The sequence below is a fragment of the Myxocyprinus asiaticus genome, chromosome 43, assembly GCF_019703515.2.
Source record: "Myxocyprinus asiaticus isolate MX2 ecotype Aquarium Trade chromosome 43, UBuf_Myxa_2, whole genome shotgun sequence".
Classification (NCBI taxonomy): Eukaryota; Metazoa; Chordata; class Actinopteri; order Cypriniformes; family Catostomidae; genus Myxocyprinus; species Myxocyprinus asiaticus.
The window spans coordinates 6,030,831-6,052,229 of NC_059386.1; the positions used below are offsets into that span (position 1 = coordinate 6,030,831).

Sequence of the window (21,399 nt, forward strand, 5' to 3'; positions counted from 1 at the left end):
CTTTCAAATAAGAAAATTTATTTGTGTTCTGCAGAAGAATGAACAGAAAAATGAACTGTTCTGCAGTTCATTTTTGGGTGAACTATGAACTGCATTTAATTGTCATAAAAACAATGTCAAATTGGTCCTAAAAATAGGCTTGATTTTCTTTATGCAATATAGTCATAAAATCATATTATATACATATATATATATATATATATATATATATATATATATATATATATATATATATATATATAATTGTTTTTTTTATTATTTGATTTTGGGATAAAATGTGGCTTTTTTGTAAAATGTATTGTCATATTAAGGTTCATATTATCCATTTCAATTGGTCCATATAAAACTTCTATAAGATAAATATGGACATCATTTCTGTTTGTATGGCTACAGTGAATTATCAGCACCTACTATTTCACATAGTTCAGGTACAACATACAAGTATCTTACTCAATTTTAATATATTTTTTTTCCATATTGCGTATTGCAGTGCCCAAATAGGTATCAGTACACGTTTTCAACTTTCATTATTTCATTAAATATCCATGATATAAAAATAATAGAATCAAAAATCCTCATGGTGTATATGATCTAATCTGAAAGAGTTGTGACTTTTATAACCTCTGACTGCTTCAGAGCACTTTTGATAAAGGCAGTAAAAAAGGGACCAACTTTTTATTCATAATCTTTTAGAAAAAAGAAGGAACTTCACTGTCATTGAATTTTAGTGGATGATACTTTATGGTCCATGTAGCCATAAAAAAAAAAAAAAAAAAAAAAAAAAAACACGGGTCATGTTACAGAATGAAACCGTAACAATTTATTTCTATGGAAAATTAAATCTAGTCTCTTGAGTGATTAAATTTAATTCCCCACAGAAAGCATAAGAAAATTACTTGGAAAGGAATAGTCATCCTTGAACAAGAATATATTCTGTAGCAGCCATTTGAAATGTCTCCTAGTATTTGTTGTAAATGTTGATGTCGCAGTGCCCTCTTGTGTTCATGTCCAACACTCATAATGTGTTGAAATCTCACTGGAAACCACTAATTGTAACACACAGTTCACATCTTTCTACTTTAACCCTCTATTGAACAGTGTTGCCTCTGGCTAACAAACCCATTTTCTTCGCTTTGCAAGCATGTAATGCTTATAAGATGGCAATTAAATGGTTAATAATAAAGTGGCTTCATTATTAAAACAACAAAATGCTTCTTCTCGGTCACAATACATCTTTGTGGTCATTTTAATATATTTTCTGGCATGGTGCACTGTGTGGTGGCTGCACTGCAGAACTGACCTTAAGCAATTTTCATGGATTTTTAAACCATCAGAAATATAATTCTAATTTGTTAGTGAGTAAACTTCCTTTTAAAACATTTAGTCATATTTGCTATTTGTGTTTAAATTGTTGCCTTGAACTAACATTGTGTGACAGTGGAATGGATTTAGCTCACCTGTGCAGTGATGTGATCATATGTTGTTTTTTATTTAGATGTTTTTGTCTATATATATATATATTTTTATTATTTTCTTAAAATATTATATTATGTCATATAGCAGATAGTGTAAAATCTATGACACTAATATATAGTGAAATAAAATTGTTTAACAGCACTGCTCTTTTTTTTTTTTTTTTTTACATTTTTAGTATTCTGAAATCCACAAAATGTATAGTCTCTCAATTTCATTTCAAATATTTAAATAAAAAAATTAATTATAAAATAAAATAAAATAAAAAAACAGTCTCTGATTACTTAATCCATAATAAAACAGTTTACATCATGTTTACAATGAAACCATCCACAGACAAAATAATACCTGGTTTTAGAGACTTATTTTTCCTGACTCGTGTAAGCATTAACAGTGTGCATGAAGTATTGAGGATATCACGGTATGTGGATAATATCAGAACCAGATGCGTTTTTCATACAAGTTGGAAGGATCCGATCCACCAGTTAAGTTTATCTTCATATTTATATTCTCATAACATCTTTGTGAAATATTACCCAACGTTTCTATATGCACCGATCAGCCACAACATTAAAACCACCTGCCTAATATCGTGTAGGTCCCCCTCGTGCCACCAGAACAGCTCTGGGCTTGGACTCCACAAGACCTCTGAAGGTGTCCTGTGGTATCTAGTCAAGTCAAGTCAAGTCATTTTTATTTGTATAGTGCTTTTCACAACACACATCGTTTCAAAGCAGCTTTACAGAAAATCATGCATTAACAGAAAATGAAACTGTAATATCTATAATGTCTTAGAGTGATCATTGTGTAGTTTGATAAAATAGCTTGATAGGTATCTGGCACCAAGACATTAGCAACAGATTCTTCAAGTCCTGTAAGTTGCGAGGTGGGGCCTCCATGGATCGGACTTGTTGGACCAGCACATCCCACAGATGCTCAATCGGATTGAGATCTGGGGAATTTGGAGGCCAAGCCAACACCTTGAACTCTTTGTCATGTTCCTCAAACCATTCCTGAACAATGTGTGCAGTGTAGCAGGGCGCATTATCCTGCTGAAAGAGGCCACTGCCATCAGGGAATACCGTTGCCATGAAGGGGTGTACATGGTCTGCAACAATCTTTAGGTAGGTGGAACGTGTCAAAGTAACATCCACATGAATGCCAGGACCCAAGGTTTCCCAGCAGAACATTGCCCAGAGCATCACACTGCCTCCGCCGGCCTGCCTTCTTCCCATAGTGCATCCTGCTGCCATCTCTTCCCCAGGTAAATGACGCATACGCATCCGGACGCCCACGCAATCTAAAAGAAAACGTGATTCATCAGACCTGGCCACCTTCTTCCATTGCTCCATGGTCCAGTTCTGATGCTCACGTGCCCATTATAGGCACTTTTGGCAGTGGACAGAGGTCAGCATGGGCACTCTAAACCGGTCTGAGGCTACACAGCCCTATACGCAGCAAGCTGCGATGCACTGTGTGTTCTGACACCTTTCTATCATGGCCAACATTAAGATTTTCAGCAATCTGTGCTACAGTAGCTCTTCTGTGGGATCGGACCAGACGGGCTATCCTTCGCTCCCCACATGCATCAATGAGCCTTGGCCGTTGCTGGTTCACCGGTTGTCCTTCCTTGGACCACTTTTGGTAGGTACTAACCACTGCATACTGGGAACACTCCACAAGACCTGCCATTTTGGAGATGCTCTGACCCAGTCATCTAGCCATTGCAATTTGGCCCTTATCACAGTTGCTCAGATCCTTATGTTTGCCCATTTTTCCTGCTTCCAACACATGAAACTCAAGAACTGACTGTTCACTTGCTGCCTAATATATTCCACCCCTTGATAGGTGCCATTGTAACGAGACAATAAATGTTATTCACTTCACCTGTCAGTGGTTTCAATGTTGTGGCTGATCAGTGTACACTTATGATTTTTGCGGTCACAATGTTTCGAATTTCTTTATTTATATTGTTGGTACCAGAGAAATGCAGAGCTTAGTTTACCGGTGTCTCCATCCATCATGGCGGCAGGGGCATTTTTGATGATGTAAAGAACTTGTCTCTTTAAAAAATTGTCCAATTGAACTTGATGTAGGCTATTGGGCATTTCCTGTTCCTGTTCCTTTTTTTTTTTTTTTTTTCAATTAAATATGTATACAAAAATTGCATTACATGTGTTGTGCAATCAAAAAAAAAAAGAAAAAAAAAAAGAACTTTCACTATTGTCAGTTTTACTGAATCTTCCCTTGTTCATATTACTCAAAAAATACATGTAATCAAGTGAACATAAAATAACTGTGTTGTTTTAATGCTTTCAAGCTTGACTTAATCTATGTGTTGGGACAACATTAATATGTTTTGTTTAACTAAAATTGGGCAGGGGATTTCTAATTCCCAGCATGCTTTGCATGGCACCTGACACGGAGGGTAAATGTTAAAATTAAGTGTTACATAATGTGTCTTTGTGCAAGATGAATGTAAATGGGGATAGTTGCTAGTGTTTCATGTTTTGTTGTGTTGAGATTTAGAAGACTTTCTGTTATGTTGGAGATTTGGGGGTTATCATTATGTGGAATAGTGGATCTTGAGCCTGGGCTGAGGAAAGGTACTATACAAGTTAAGAATGTGTATATTGCTTTACTCTTAGAGCAATTGCTTTGCTAGTCAAAGCATAGTGTTTCCCGTTAGCATGCATTCAACATGCTAGCATTCGCCCTACTGGCTAGTTTATTACGAAACGAGATACATTTTAAGTTAATTCAACATGTCTAATTTAGGGTTTACTCAATTCAATTAGGTTTCCTCTACTTGACGCAATTAAGCTGAGATTACACAGTAATTTTAATTTAAGAAATCTAATTTCAAACACTTGGAACCACTGTCCATGATTACATCAAGTTCAGCCAGAGTTCAATATAAAGTTAAGTGCTATCTAAGTGAATGAGTTAGCTTACTCAATATTTAAAGTTAAGTAAGGAATAACTGAAGACAGAAGATAATCACTCTGCTTATACCATGGTTACCACACATTAAGACATCGTTCATATCATCAGAGCCATAGCCTAGCGGGCTGCACTCATGACACGTGGTGCTAATGCATCGCGGGTTACCAGAGTTCGAGTCCTGGCTCGTTAGGTCCTTTCCTGATCCCATTCCCACTCTTCTCCCTCTCATTTCCTGTCACTTCTCTACTTTCCCTATCCCATTAAAAAGCCAAAAGGCCATTAAAAAAATAAAATAAAAAATGACCGTTCATAAGACATTTTCTGGTTTTCGTCTGTAAAATGCTTGAGTGGAACTACATTCTTCCACCACGGATTCAGCGTATTGATTTGATACAGCCCAGGCCTATTTTGCTAGTTCGAAGAAGTCACTTTAGAACTATCAATGGAGGATTGCGCTGCTTGCACTGCTTTACTGGAGCACTTACTGGAGTAACAACGTAGTGCGTTTGTTTATGTGTGAGCATGAGCAAAAGCGAGAGAAAGAAAACAGAGATTGTGTGTTGAATTACCTCTGTTTGGGCTCTCGTCAGCAGAAACATCGCTTTAAATCGGCAAGATGTAACGTTAAGTAAACTTCTCAGTGTTGCCATTCTTGTATATAGCTTTCCGGTTGCTACACAACTGTTTTAATAAGTCGCAGGGTCAGTTGACATCAGGGCTCTGTGCCCGGCTTGCGTGTATGTGTATCTATGTATGTGTGTGTGTCCGTGTGTGTGAGAGGGAGAGGGGGAGGCGGAGTGCAGTTGTGCTTTCCACAGATATTAAAGTTGTTTTGGATTATATAGAAACTGTTGTATTGACAGTTTACACCAAGGCTCTGTTTGTTGGTCATGACTCGAGTCTGTGTGTGTGTGTGTGCGTGTGTGTGCGTGCACGCGTATGAGTATGTCAGCATAAGTGTGTGTGTGTGTGTGTGTGTGTGTGTGTGTGTGTGTGTGTGTGTGTGTCACTAGGAGATGAGAGCGAAAAAGAGTGCAAGGGCGCTGTTCAACTGAAATTGAAATAAATGTAGGATATTATATAATTTTGTTTGTCATTCTTATCCGATGTACTTAGCCAACATCTGTTGTTTTATATTGCGTCGTGGTAGCCTGTACAGCTATTTGAAATAACTAAAATAAGAAATATTAGCCAAAATTGTTTTATTCATTACTGTGTACTGTTTCATATTGTATTTCTAAGAAAAAGTATGCAGTGTAGAGTATATATTATGCAGTAAGCTAGCATTCTTTTTCTGAAAACAGACCTTAGACTTGAACCTGCATCATCTACATGAGCACCATGGCTCAATGTGTCAGGAACATGTGCACTAATCACTGCACCATGGCTCTGACTTCATTTTAGTCAAAAAAACTGCTAAAGTTAGTCTGTCAGATTCCTCTATTAAGCATTTTTAAGAGGGCACAGATATATTTGACTCTACTCACGATGGCTGTGGGTGCAGCTGCCACCACACAGTACAGGATGAGTGGAGGGATGAAGCTACTCTCTTCCGCTCCAGGGTAGGGCTTCATAAGGTCAGCGTCGTTACAGAAGAAGCCCTGGATATGGATCCCAAATGTGTCCGTGCATTCAAAGTAGTACGCCAGAAGCACTGTCCCAGCCATGATGACCAACTGCAGGAGAATGGGAGAAAGAAATGAACTTTAGTTTGGTTTATTCATGATTTTTGTACATATAAAACTTTTCATGAATACAGTCCTTTTTTATGGTCCATGGCTTTTTATTTTTTTTATTTATTTTATTTTTTTTTATGCATTAGAGGCACATATCCCATGGTCTTTGTTGCGAGAACTATTGGATGTGTTAGATCAAGGGTGCAGTGCGCACACTTCTATGGCATGAGATCTATATCATAATGCCATTAAAGTAAGATCTACCATGCACTGTAGGCAATATGACGACTCTCGATACCAAAACTAATAATTTCTGAAACGTAGGATGGCAGGGGAGGAGTCAATCATATTCAAAAGAAAAGCGATACCTGATTGGTCGGAGAAACTATAACCCAACCCTACCCCCAAACTTAACGCTATCCAATTAGGTAGAGCTTTCCTGAGATGGACCTGTCGATCGTGATCGCGTAATGAGCACCCCTGTGTTAGATAACCATTATCTAACATAAAATGATCATGGAAAATATATACGAGGTATAAACATTTAAATTAATAGTGAATGCAAAGCGCTCTAGTTTCACTTTAATTTAACAACCGTGTAATGGCAAATGTTCGTTGTCACTGATGGTTCTGTCCTGTGCCCGGGTTACTTTTGAAGTCTGATAAAATATGAAATACATAACTTACATTTTTTAAATATATATATATATATATATATATAGTCCTGTTCGTTGTGAGGATAGATGTGATGTAAATTCCAAACTAGTTTTTGACAAAATCTGACATATCGACAAAGGATTTATGTGCTAAAGGTAAACGAAAAAATATTATGTTGTCACTTGTGAAATGTTATCGATAATTTATGATTCCATCAGCTATATCGGTAATCATTTTTATGTGCTAAACCTTTTTTTGCAAAAAACAAAAAACAAAACACTACATAGTTAAGTCTTAGTCTTTTTTTCCTTAAATATGGTTTTATGTTTTCTTTGTTTACGTAATGTGTGATATGTCTATCTCTGTATGTGAAATGTAACGGTCCGGTGTGTTAAAATTATTATTTGCTTAAACATCAATATTCCTGAAATAATAATAATAATAATATTATTATTATTATTATTGTTATTATTATTATTAAAATGAATATTGCATTTTTACTATGCAGTTTAGTAATATATTTCAGTCGTAAATTCTTCAGTTTCACACTATTTAAATCAAGCATTTATTTTGATGGATCACTGTGTCCGTTTATCACTTCCGGATAAGAAGTTCACTACATGGACGCTCGATTATTACACCATAATAGGCTGCAATTTAATTAAATAAATAGTCTGGAATATGCTGTGCGCTTCACATTAAATGAGCGTTTTGCTTTCTGTATTCTAATACACAGCGCACCTAGTCATAATGTGGTGTTTTTACATAGCTTATTAATGTATTAATAATGTAGGAATGCTACTTTACAAATGATCAATTAACTATAAACTAATGCTTTACAAATACTGTATAACCGTGTACTTATTATAAAGTGTTACCTGCTTTTGGAGCTTGAAGTGTTGGTCCCCATTGCCTTGCATTGTATAGATATATTCACCTCATATCACCATCAAAATATCTTTGTTTGTGTTCCATGGAAGAAAGTCAGTCACACGAGTCAGCATAAGGGTGAGTAAATTATGAGAGAATTATAATTTTTGGGTGAACTACTCCTTTAACCACTACACCACACAGCACCCTCAAACTATACACACCAGTTGTCTTAACAGAACAGAACAGAGAATATCAAAGCAGGTTGAATGTCCGCTTTAACTTCCACTTCTCACACTCTGTATCAACACAGTCTAACCCCAGCAGCAATGTTCTGAGTCAGCAGCTCACTAGTATTTCATGAGGCTACACATCAGCATTCCTCATGCTTGACTTAAACTGTAATATAAAGGACGGTATATAGAGCTGAAGGGAGAATATGTCTAACCCAATTAGAGTCACTATACACTGACAGCACTTTTCTTTCCAGTATGTTCATTCAAGAAAGCAGCCTCAAACTATATATTGAACAAAAGGTTTATTCAGTTTACTGGAAAGGGCACCTTACAAAAAAGTACTGCAGAGCATTTCATAATTCATAGCACAGTATCAGGTATCAGATGGTTTCAAAATGGTTTAAAATATACCATGGTACTGAATGATTACCACATTTATATTCATGGTATCTACAGGGTACACCAAGGTACTGCAAAGAATACCATGGTGTTATTTCATGTCAAGATAACCACATTTTTAGAAACTTCCCCCAATGAAATGTTTGATTTAGTTAATATTTTTAATTTTATTTTTTTTAATAAACACTTTCAACATAAATTGTATTTCAGACCATGGTTTTTAACCATTGAAAATGGGTACAATTAAACAGTTTACAGATGGAGCCACATTAAGAGCCCCATATAGCTGGGATTTAACCATATAGGGTCTTAAGAATTAAGATACAAAAATGAAAGTTTGTTCTGAACCAGTATTGAAAAGAATATTAACCCTTCAAGCTTGGATGGGCCCGCCGTCTTCAATATATTAATCACTACAGTGTTCGTTTGAAAGCTTTGAAGCTTTACTTTACAATGCATTATGACCAAAACTTAACAGGTGCTTTGAAATTTGCAGACAAATCAGAAGTGTTCCGTTTTTATAAATTAAATAGAAATTTTGCACTGTACATCTTACTGCAGTCAGTAAAAACATCAAACTGATCAAATAGCAATGTGTCATATGTTGTTGGAAAGCCCTCAAAGAGTAGAATACAACCAGCCCATTTATTTTACTCACTGACAAAAATATAGCGAGTAATAGCTAAGTATATGTCTTTGACAATTATGTTGGTGTTGCTTATATGCCCGTTTTCGCTCATAACTTCACGAAAACATACCGTTACTTAGAAGAGGTGATTACCTTTCAAACGAGCCCACACACAAGGTAATCAGATGCATAGATCATTAGATAATCCACACAAAGCACAATGTTAAATACGGCCACCAGTAGATGGCACCAATTAAATGACATAGACTCAATGATGACTCAAAAGGCACAGAATGAAACTCATTCTGTGAAGTCTCATTACTGTTTGCTATGCAAACCTTTAGTCATTGTTGTGTTTGCATGCGTAATTAGTTTTTATGTACAATTATTATGTTTTATTTGTTTGGGGAGGCTTCTGGACACATGGAGATATTTTTGGACACTATGATAAATAATTTTTTGTAATGCTATAAACTTTTGATTGCTTTGACATATCAACACAAAATTTGACAGTTGACATGATTGGGAACAAAACAAAAGCAGTTTTTCAGAGCCACCTTATTTTTACACAGAGATATTTAATGTCAAATAAAAAAATAATAATAATAAAAAAAAGTACAATTATGTCTCAATTTTGCTTGTGATTTTTCAGCAGTTCCTAAGGCTGAGAGTCTCAGAATCTATCATAATCTATATCATAAAAAAAATGGAAAGGTTTTCTTTACAATGATACCAAACACTTGACTCTCTTGATTTTGGTTTTGTTTGTTTTTTGGTCAAGTTATAAGCCTTTAATTTTGGGTATGCCACTGAAACGGGAAATCTTTAAAAACACCTTCAGAACTTAAAGGGTTAATATACCTTTTATACTTCTTGTAACGTTGGTGTCTAAGAGTGGAAGAGGAAGAGAGGAGATGCAGGAGTTGAATCTTTAAATCCTTTAATTATAAACGCTGGAGTGGAACAAATGCTGGAGTGGAACAAACGATAGAGCTAACTTCACAAAATAACAAAACAACATTGCAATACATAAACGCAATGTGGCACTTCATAAACTCAACGCAACACTTCAAGGACTGACAAATGATGAACAAAACCAGAGGGTATTTATACACAGAAAACTGATGAGGGAATGGAAGGCAGATGAGGATGAGGATGAACAGATGGATGTGATTAGGGCAGTGAATTCTGGGAAATGTAGTGCAGGGGAAAACTTCAAAATAAGAGTCCTTGAAGAACATGATGGAGACAGACTGTGACACTTCTGGAGTTATAGGCACTCAAAATTAAGTTTTTTTTTTTTTTTTAGAATTACAACATTGCCATATAATTCAACAAGGTGTGCTGTCTGAAGTCAACTGATTTTAGTAAAATACATACCTTTCTCTGTGTAAAAATAAAATAATGACACTGCCACCTTTCTAAGGTTTTTATTTTTTTTACCTGTACCAGTAATAGGCAAAATTTCTATTTTTGACCCCCCCCCCCCTACAAAATAATGGATTTTGTAACACAGTCAATATTGATCCATAGCATTTAAGATTTCGGCTTTCATGATAATTTATATTTGCTTTTCACTAGTAAAATAATATTATTAATTAATTAATTAAAAAAATAACAAAATTGAACCAGGGACCTGGTTGAGTTGACACAGTATTACAATAGTAGATGCTGACATTTTTTTATTCTAATTTGGTAATTTGTTGGTATTATTTTGGTAGTGCATCATGCAGTAGTTATATAAAATTCCAGTGTTGAGAAAGCTAAAAAATGTAGCAAACTAAACGACCAACTACTCTATGTAAAACTTAAGTAAAAGCTACACTTCAGAGCTATGTAACAAGCTACATGATAAAAGCAGCTAACTACACTGACAATACTTAATATTTGTTTTATAAATGTGTGAACTATCCAAAACATTAAGCTACAATTTATTTTAAAACATTTTACATTTATTTTAATACATTTTAATAATTTCTGGACCTTTTTCACTGCAAGGACACATTTTTTGTCATAATTTAGTAGGGTAAATAGAGATTTTTTTAATATATATATATATATATATATATATATATATATATATATATATATATATATATATATATATATTAATGCCCAACCGGTATATCGGTCGGCCGATATTAGCCTTTCACCGATATATTGGTATCAGCGTATATGTTTACCGATATGCGGCGATATGAAAACTTTTTTCAGACATATAATGCAGAAAACAATGCTTTAGAATTGGTGTCATAGCGTAGTTTGTCCAGCAGACAAACTACAAATTTCTCTGAGCTGACGGTGGCTCTGCAGACAGGGCGGAGTTGAGCGGTCTCTTCACAGTAAGTTGCTAACTAGTTTGTGAAATACATACTGGAAAGTTAATAAACAATGGCCCCATCATTTTCACTTTTCAATATTACTAATATAATGTTAACCCTGTCCCTGACAACCATGTCACTCATGTTTATCTTTGCTATTGTTTGCTATGTTAGCTAGCTATAGTTTGTCAGTGCAGTCAGTAATGTAACAGATTGAAAGGTAAACAACAGAGCATCTTTTTGCAGCTCAGCAGACAACGGTGCGGTGGTGGATTGTGTCTGTTGAGTGTTGATTTCACGCTATATTATTACCTAGTTGGTGAGACGCAATGCTGGTCCGTCTTTTACTCTCTGTGACAATAAGCTTATAGCTAATCACGTAGCTACTTTCATTGTTGTCAGCTGAGTGGAAGCTAATGAGTAAACATGTATTCACCAAACTGTTTTGTTCAGGATTCACAGTTTGGTACCCCCTTCAACCGAACAATTCCAGTCGTTGCATTTACAAAATGTAATATTTAAAAGTCTGGTTTTCCAGCGTTGAAAGTTTCCCCTGAACTTGCATAGCAGAATACGGTGTAACACCGCTGCCGCTGTTTATCTTGACTCGGCAGTATTAATATACTCAGCATTTGACTGATGCTAAACAGTAATACTGATGATTATTTAACTATTTATTTTATTTTTATTTATTCTTTATTTTAATGGTCAGCATTTGACTGATACTAAACAGTACTGATGTTTATTTAGCTATTTATTGTATTTTTATTTATTCTTTATTTAAATGGTCAGCAATTGACACATATTAATCATACAGTACTGATGTTTATTAAGCTATTTATTGTATTTTTATTTATTCTTTATTTTCTCAGTGTTCATTTCTAGAATTTGTTGACAATGTATAATAATAATGTCAAATATTCTTTGATAAAAATATTTAAGAAAGCAGCCTTCTGAGTACCTTTGCATAGTCATATCGGTGCAAAATCAGTGAAAAATCCACATAGAAAAGGTCAGTTTTCATTCCAGCTCAAAAATTAACTATATCGGCCACCATATCGGTAATCGGTGAACTTTCCCTCTCTAAAATCGGTATCGGTCTCAAATTTCATTTTGGTATGGCTTTAATATATATATATATTTGTATATATACATACATACATACATACATACATACATATACCTATAAATATGTTCTATATAGAACCATTTTTAAGGGTTCTATCAAAAGAGCCAGGTGGAAAGGTTCTATATAGAACCGTTTAGGGGTTCCCAAAATGCTACCGTAACATTTGGATTTTGTTTAGTTTTTAAATTTAATTTTGGTTTTATTACCAGAAGAACGTTTAATGGATATGAGAACTGAATAGTTCATATACTATAACACTAAAAATGTGAAATAACCATATAAAATTCATTTAAGCTTTAAGTAAAGCATTTTTAATAGTTTTTATTTACAACACAAGCAATATTTAGCACAATTCAAAATGAATTGTCATATGACAATAAATCCACATGTTTGTCATAATAAGCTAAAAGTTAATTAGTATTAATATTATTTATATAATTTATAAAAATCATAAACATTAAAACATTTAACATTAACTATAAGTTAACATAACCATAAGTAAGATGAATAAACAAGTAAAAAAATGAAGTAAAAAAAAAATGCCTTATGAAAAACTGTTAGCACTGGGGTAGATACAGAAGCATTTTGTTGCCACTGGTCTGACTAAAGGTATGCTCTCTCTCTAAAGCATTCAAGCATGAGTAACGAGATCTCATTCAGTTCCATTCTGTGTCATTTGAGCCATCATTGAGTCTGTATCATGTGCTTGGCGCCAACTCCTGGTCGCCATATGTAATTACAGTGAACAAGCCTCTCTGCCCATATTTGGATGACTTCCACCTCTGGTTGCAATGATCTGAACCCTAATACCATTGGTTTAGCGTTCCATGATGCAGGACAACGTACTACATCATTTCCAATTAAGTCCTCTGATCCAGGAAAGCTAACATGTTTTTAGCCAGATAGCACATTGTGCTTCGTATGGATTATCTAATGATCGAGGGATCAGATTACCTTGTGTGGGGGCTAGTTTGAAAGATAATCACCTCCTCTAATTAATGGAATGCATGGATATTTTATGTTCTGTTTATTTTGCGTGACGTTATAAGCAAAAACTAGGCTTATAAGCGACACCTGTTTACATGTAACATGTATCTAAAAAGACATGTACTATTACTCGCTATATTTGTGTCTGTGAGTAAACCAAATAGGCTGGTTGTATTCTACTACTTGAGAGCTGTCCAAATACATATGATACATGGCTATCACTTTGATGTTTTTAATGATTACAATAATATGTACAGTGCAAAATTATGAAACAATTATCAAAACGGAACACTTCTGATCTGTATGTTAATTTCAAAGCACTTGTTCAGTTTTGGTCATAATGCCTACATGCACTGTAAAGTACAGCTTCTAAGTTTTAAACGATACATATTTTGTTTTGGTCAAGACTGTAGTCTTAAATTCTCTATGACATTGTATTAAATGTGGTATGAGAGAATGCATTGAAGTAGCTTTAAGGTTAAGTGTGTGATTTCTGTCATTAGCAGCAATAAACAGAATTACAAAAACAATGACAATTTTTAAGTAATGTTTTATGTTTTGAAATTACATTTCTGAGAGGTTGTTACATTTCCATTTATGCCTTGGTGGTTTAAAAAAAATAGTTTCAGGAATCCTTTAGAAACCCTGTATATTACCACTTTCAGTAAAATGTTTTTATTACAAAAGTGCCATTAATATGCCTTTTAGTGTCTCATGTCAACACATCTCATGTTTAATGCATAAAGGGTTGATGAGATCAAAATTATTCTGCTGCAGATGTGATTTTATGGAGGATAATTACAGCTCAGTTATTTGGATCTCATTATCTCCCAAACCACATTTCAATAATCAGCCTGGCACAACACATGCTGCCTCTGCTCTCCTACAGGGGGCAGTATGGCACTACAAAGAAGAACAATTTGGCAGAATATAATTCAAGCAGAGTGTGAAATGAGAAAGATAGTGAATGAGAAAGGGAGAAAGAAAGAGTAAGCACAGAGGTGGGCTAGAGGGCAGAGACAAACATAGAGGGACAATTTGACTGAGACAGACACAGAAATTCACTCTGGCTCTGTTCTAACCACTAGTGAGCTACCTTGCTGTCTACTGTCTACATAGGCAGATACCTTCTAAGGCAGCATCCTAACTGAAAGATTAGGTTTAGGGTATAGGGTTAGGTTAGGGTTATCCTTAGGCAGCAACTCTGTGCATCATATAAATAGCTCTCGTCACACAAAGCACACAGGAGCCTCGACTTACAATTGATTTCAGTGAGTTTGGTGATGCAATCTTGCAATATTCTAATAAGCATAAGATACACAGCAACAACAAATATGTGGTCAATCTAAGGACCAGAATATCATAAAGACTTCAGGATGGACTCTTTTGACTTGGGCCAATAATAAAAATCCACCTAGAACACCCTAGGAACTACCTAGCAATGTCATGGCAACCAAGTTGAATTTGGTTCCCTATACTCCCTTAAAGGGCCGGTACTAGGATATGACCTTTAGGCTGGGCAATAGGTTCTCTATTTGTCAGACCAGGGGCATCCCCGCTGATCGTTTCCACCAAGGCTCCCCAAGCCCCCCATTAGACCCGGCCATGATCCCTTATAGATAAGCAAGCACTTTCCATCAGCTTCACTTGACATCCACCCAGAGAGATCAAACTAAACTAAACAGAAGCTGTGCTACAGCTGTTACAACCACAATCAATCATAACAGGCTGTATGCATCATAAACTCAACAAGCCAGCCAATTTACAGTACTGGTGGTTCACTGGGACATGGCCTTAAAGCATACATGATGAACGACTTCAGAGAACACTGATTCATCATTCTGATCAGCACTGAATCAAACCAACTAAAATGCATACATGGTTCACTATTTTTGGACACTGTGCTGTAACAATTGTTGAAAGAGTAGCACAGTGTGCTATGTCATTGTCATAATAATACGAGAATTAAGTTAGGTTAATTTTGAGGTCATGCGATTATGTAGACTTAATTAGGGCTGGGCGATATTCAATATTCAAAATATATTCGCAATGATTTTGCTGCCGGTGTAAAATTAAGCAACATCGCTTGAATATTGCATGATATATCGGCGGCCGATATATTATTGGCCGATAACTGGTAATACCAAAATATTACTATCATGTGATAATGGAATTACCACAGATATTTTCACCGATAATTTGTTACGGTTTATTTGCTTGCAGCTGAAATTCTCTGAATGGGCAACCTTAAGCAACAGAGCACGTGCGCACACACAGCGTGTCTGTTTTAATGAGAGCCAAGCTCATGTCGCTCTGTGAGGATTATTTCAACATCTCTACACCTTGTTACATTGTTTTGTGGCTGGTTTTAGTCATCTGCTGTAAGCTACGACATGTAATTTCCCATATTCTGTTTTATAAGGTAATAAACGAAAACGTGACAAAAGCATGTATGCAACTTGGGGGCAATCATTTTCGCTTATTAATACATGAAACAAACAGAATGTGGGAAATAGCACATTGTTACTTACAGAACAGCATTGTGGTAAAAAAAGTCCAAACACAACCTAACACGGTACATTTATCTTGAAATAATTCTCACAGAGTGACTCGAGATGGATAAAAACACTAGCTTGTGAGTGAAATGAATGTGCTTGTTTTTTACAAGATGAGACTTTTCTAACATTATAACTCAAGACAATTATAGTTACATTATAACAAATGACCCCACCTATTCCCATTATTATTGTTGAGTTCACATTTCATAAGTTATACACTGGAACTGTCACAAATGAGCGCTGTAACAAGCGTCAATGAATGAGACGCACATGAGCACAATGCGCGCACATACAGAATATGACATACACAAACAACCTCTGTATTCAAAGTCTGGCTGATAGAACAAATATTACACCATGTATATCGAGATTAGGGTTAGTATTGTGTGTTTTGTTGTTTAATGTTTGTTACATGCTGTTTATCGCCTCATTTTGGTTTAATGCATTATTACAACTGTTTAAAGTTCATTATCCTCTCTCTGTTAGTGAGTCGTCACGGTTACGGTTATCAGTATCAGCCACAATGAGCTGTAAATTATCGGTTATCGGTATCGGCCCAGAAATATCGGTGCACCCCTAGTTTATGCGCTTTAAAGCTACTCTATGTACGTTTAAAAAAAAACAAATTTTTTTTATTAAAATGAACAAAATTTCTTTGATGACTGAGTACACCAAAAATCTGTCTTTCAAACGGTGTTTTGCCTTACCCCGATTCACTTCGGTAAGCCTATAATTATGATTTATATTTTTAGAGCTGTCAGGACAAACTTCCCAGGAAATTACATATTTCCATCATTTGTCCGTGCGTGTTTATGTCATGTCCATAAATAAAGAAAAGAAGGTTGGGCTACTAAAGCGTGTGTATGGTGCGCTGGAAGGTGTGGTAGTAGCTTAAAGCTGAAAGCTTGTAGCCACAACAAATGAGCAACACTGACCACAGATCATTCAAATAAGGTAATCCATTGTAAAAATAAAGAAACCTCGAACCGAGAAGAGTCTGCAAGCAAAAAGGGAAAGCGACAGAGCCTGTAATAAAACACGAATCAACATCAGCTTGGCTTTTGAGAGGTGGCATTTAACAATTTAGAGGACACCGTGGTTAAATCTTGCTAGTTTGCAAAATGTTTAGTTTGCAGAGCATCACCTCTACAGTGCATTGTTATAGCTTCACAAAACAATGTTTATGCCGGTAAAAATGCCAATCCCTAAACCAGTTACTTCCTTGGTTTATTTGCCAAGAATAGTCTGCTAGCTAAGTTATAATAGTTTCCACTGTTTGACCTTATCTGCATGACTAGCAATTGTTATGTCTAAGTCAAAGCAACAGCGGAAGACATGCTACTTACCTGCTCATAAGACATATTTTTTGGATATCCACGAGTTTTGATTTCGGTAGTGACATTCGCTCTGATAAGATGATCACCTTTACAAAAATCTAGAGTAAATTATAAATGTGTTTATCTGCTAAAATATAACTGACAACTTTGAGGAGTACACTAGCATACAGATGACAAATGAAATGTAAACAGACATCAGTCACAAAACTCCAATTTTGATTTCATCTGCTCTTTTTAAGCTATTTACATTTTATTTAGGTTACTCATGTTAAGTAAAAAATGGCCTTGGCCGACAGCAGATTCAAAGAAACGCATAATGATTAGCTCTGATTTGTTGCAAACATGAAGAGTAGAACCCAAACAATTTATTACTCAAAAAAGCATGATATACTATCTAACTAACATGACTTCACTTCAGAATACAAGAACTCTTGATCTACTTGATTTGAGTTTACAATTAAGCCACTGATTTGTTCCAAACCTGAAACTGGACGTAGTGTGTTCTTGAGGAAGAAGAGCGCTGTTTACTCAGTCAAATTTAATTCAGCTCATACATTTTTAAGTTTATTTTATCTCCTCAAAAATATTCACGAGTGGGTATGCACTAAACTATCATAGTGTTAATTAGATCATTTAGAGCATTTGTCGTCTATTCAGTGTTTAGTTGAACACTCTTGGCAGCGGGAACAGCTGCGTGTCTTGTGTGTGTGTCAACCATTTTTGCACGACTGAATTTGAGCAGTTTTTAATCATTCTTCCAGGAAGACTGCTTTCAAACTGCCTCAGATTAGTTAGGGAGCATCTGTGAACAGAATCTGCAATGTTCAGATTTCTCTACTGGTATTCTATAGAGTTCAAGAGCAGGTTTTGGAGGACCTACTATGTATCAAATGCTAAGTTTAAAATGGGGGTGTTACATTAGAATTGGGTTCATTTATATGGTATATATTATGGCAAAATGTTCTAAAAATGTGTTTTCACTTTGTTGCTGTTAACTGACAGTGAAAAAAAAAATAATAATATTCAATCCACGTTAATAGAGAATTTACCAATTATGGTTCCAATTCCACTTTATGATTCTGGTTCCTTAATGATTCCAATAGTAATTTTGAGGAAGAATGGACAATATTTGGAAAACTACTTATCACATTTACTGCCCTCGGCATCTAGTTGACAAGGAAACATTACTTTCCTTGTTATTTCTCCTAAAATGGGTGAAATCTAGCTAGTCATGTACGCCATATCTGCAAAAAAGGCATCTTTACACTCGGGCTGAGTATTGATACAGATTCACCAGCTTTTAAAGAAAAAGGGACAAGCCCTTGATTGTCCTGCCCCAATGTCCAGCCATTGTTCAAACAAACAAGTAGTCCTGCCCCAAACTCACACCACTGGTTGGGTCAGAAATTGAAATGTAGGAACACTCAAACCAATGTGGTGAAAGAGGCACAGAGCCATACTGTTTGTACTCTTCAGGATGTCAACCTACAGATGGCTTACTTACAGTCTTTCCATCTTAAACTGGGATAGGAGTAATTATTTTAACATCTAAAAATTTCACACTTCACCTTAAAAGATTTAAAAGACCTACATTTATTCTCACTCACACAGAGACACAAATGTGCAGCTCGAACCCCCCGGTGAATATTTCTTGGCTGGAGTTTTAGGATGAATTATTAATTGTGTCTGATGTTATTGGGGAATAGCTGTTTATTACAGGCGACGAATCTCAGAGTGAAGTGGGCAGAGTGTGTGATGTTTCACTGATAGAGGCCAAAATCACTTTTTGTCACACCTGCCAATGCTGGGTGAAATGTGAAAATAATAATAAAAGAAAAAAAAGTGAAGACCCATTCTGATTTTTTTCCTTAGGTTGCATTTTTGTGGTGGTTTAATGCAAGAAATACCCCACATGTGTGTTGCCAGTGACACATGGAATTCTGGAGATAAAAAACACTTTAAGAATCTGATATAAACTTAAGAGGTACATTTTTCACTGAAGTAAAAGTTGTCAATGGAATTGGTCAAAAAGACTCAATTTGTCACAAGTACTACAAGAATAGTTAATGGAGTTGTTCAATTCTCTATGATTCCCATCCCTACAGAACACAACACTTTAAAATATATGGGGCAAACTTAGGGTGTTTCTCTAAGATAAGAAAGCAGAGAATGGACTTGCATTCTTACAAAAACCAATCTTGCAAAGTTACCTTGGAAGAACGAACTTGGAAGGACAGGAGAGACACTGATGTGTGCATTTTCTGTTTGTCTTTTTGATTTGTAACTAGTAGCACCTAATAAACAAGCAAAAACATATATTATATTTTAATTCTAGAGCAAATAGTTTTCCTAAAAATGTATGTCCACATATGTGGACAGAGAGACTATGTTGTGACATTTTAAATAACACTAAGCTACAGAAAGTCAGATTTATTTCATCAAATTGTTTATGTTTCAAGGAGTTTTGGTTATTCATGTTTTTGAGACATTACAGCTGTTTTTCTGTAAAGCTGAATAAATTATTCTTATTCAAAGTAATGTCCAGCATCATCCAATCACTGCCAACCATGTTAAAATAAAATGTTGCATTATAATATTCTGAATCTATGCACTGATTACCATTATCCCATGTCTGCCAAACATATTGAGTGGTCCAAACATCATCTGCAGCCTGAAACAGAACTTTTGACTAGGATTTTAGGATTGAATCCACTTAGATGCATAGAAAGCTATAGGATGATCCCTTGCTACCTATTTAGTGAATGACTTAACCTCCAGTGTGCTGTCTGTCTTCACTGGTCTTAGAACAGTTTGAAATGCACCTTATTTTCATCCTAACTCCATATAAAGCCTCTGAAGGCAAAATGTTTCAGCTTTTGAATGAACCCATTTATTCTCAATGTGAAAATGCATAGTAAATATAGGTATATAGGAATGCATTAACTAATGTTAACGAATCGAATCATACTGCACAGTGATTACAAAATAAAATATAACAAAATGTATATTAAAATGAATCGAAATGACCCACAGATGTGTAAGAGTTGAAAGTTATTCAAAATACTTAACGTGTTAAGTATTAACGTGTCTTTTTTTTTTCTCCCCTTCTCTCCCCTATTTGGAATGCCCAATTCCCAATGCGCTCTAAGTCCACATGGTGGCGTAGTGACTTGCCTCAATCCGGGTGGCAGAGGATGAATCTCAGTTGCCTCCGCGTCAATCTGCACATCTTATCACGTGGCTTGTTGAGCGTGTTACCGCGGAGACCTAGCACGTGAGGAAGCCCACGCTATTCTCTGTGGCATCCACGCACAACTCACCATGCACCCCACTGAGAGCGAGAACCACACATTATAGCGACCACGAGGAGGTTAACCCAACGTTGACTCTACCCACCCTAGCAACCGGGCCAATTTGGTTGCTCAGGAGACCTGGCTGGAGTTACTCGGCACGCTCTGGATTCGAACTCACGACTCCAAGGGAGGTAGTCAGTGTCAGTACTCGCTGAGATACCAAGGCCCCAAGTATTAACATGTTTTTAACCACTGAGGGAAATGCGGTATGAGTTTCCACATATGTAGACATCATGTTTATCAGCGCTCTGACGTGTGAAAAATGAACAGATTTTTGAATGTGGCATATCAAACAAAACTAGAGACTCTCCTCTATACAACCAAACAGGTTTCAATGAAAAACCTTAAAGAGACTTCTTACCAGAGGCACTTTTGTTGGCACTACGTCCGTAGGAACGCTTCAAGGAAATCGATGGCATTCTGTTGCGTCACGTGACTAGGTGCGACAGATGTTAACCCTTTAAATGACAGTCTAGAGTCTTGTGAACAGTATTCAGTCATTTTTTATTCATTTAAATTATGTGTTGTGTATAGCAAGTCAAAATACAATGTCAACACATGTGGACACAGGGTCGCACTATTTTAAACTGAAGTAAGTATGTCATTTCTGGGACACTAGAGCCACCGAATGGAATTGCAGAAATAAACAATGTTTTCAGAACAGCTTTCTGAATATGCTCATCATCTGCCATTGAACAAACAAAGAGATAGGACTAGATTGGATAGGACTTTTGAAGGACTAGTGACACGATGAAGTTAACACTTGTTTCCCCCATGTGTTTACTACTTTATTAAAATGATGCTCAACAAAACAACAAATGTTGACGGA

At 35.8% G+C, this 21,399-nt stretch overlaps 1 protein-coding gene across 1 annotated transcript in view; it reads right to left on the reverse strand.

Annotated features, from left to right (window-relative positions):
- LOC127433393 (phospholipid phosphatase-related protein type 1) overlaps window positions 1–21,399 on the reverse strand; it is a 95,781-nt gene that overhangs the window by 22,379 nt on the left and 52,003 nt on the right. Inside the window, exon 3 of the mRNA XM_051685259.1 lies at window positions 5,907–6,095. Within this exon, the coding sequence (XP_051541219.1) occupies window positions 5,907–6,095 (189 nt within the window). The remainder of the gene's footprint in view (window positions 1–5,906; window positions 6,096–21,399) is intronic.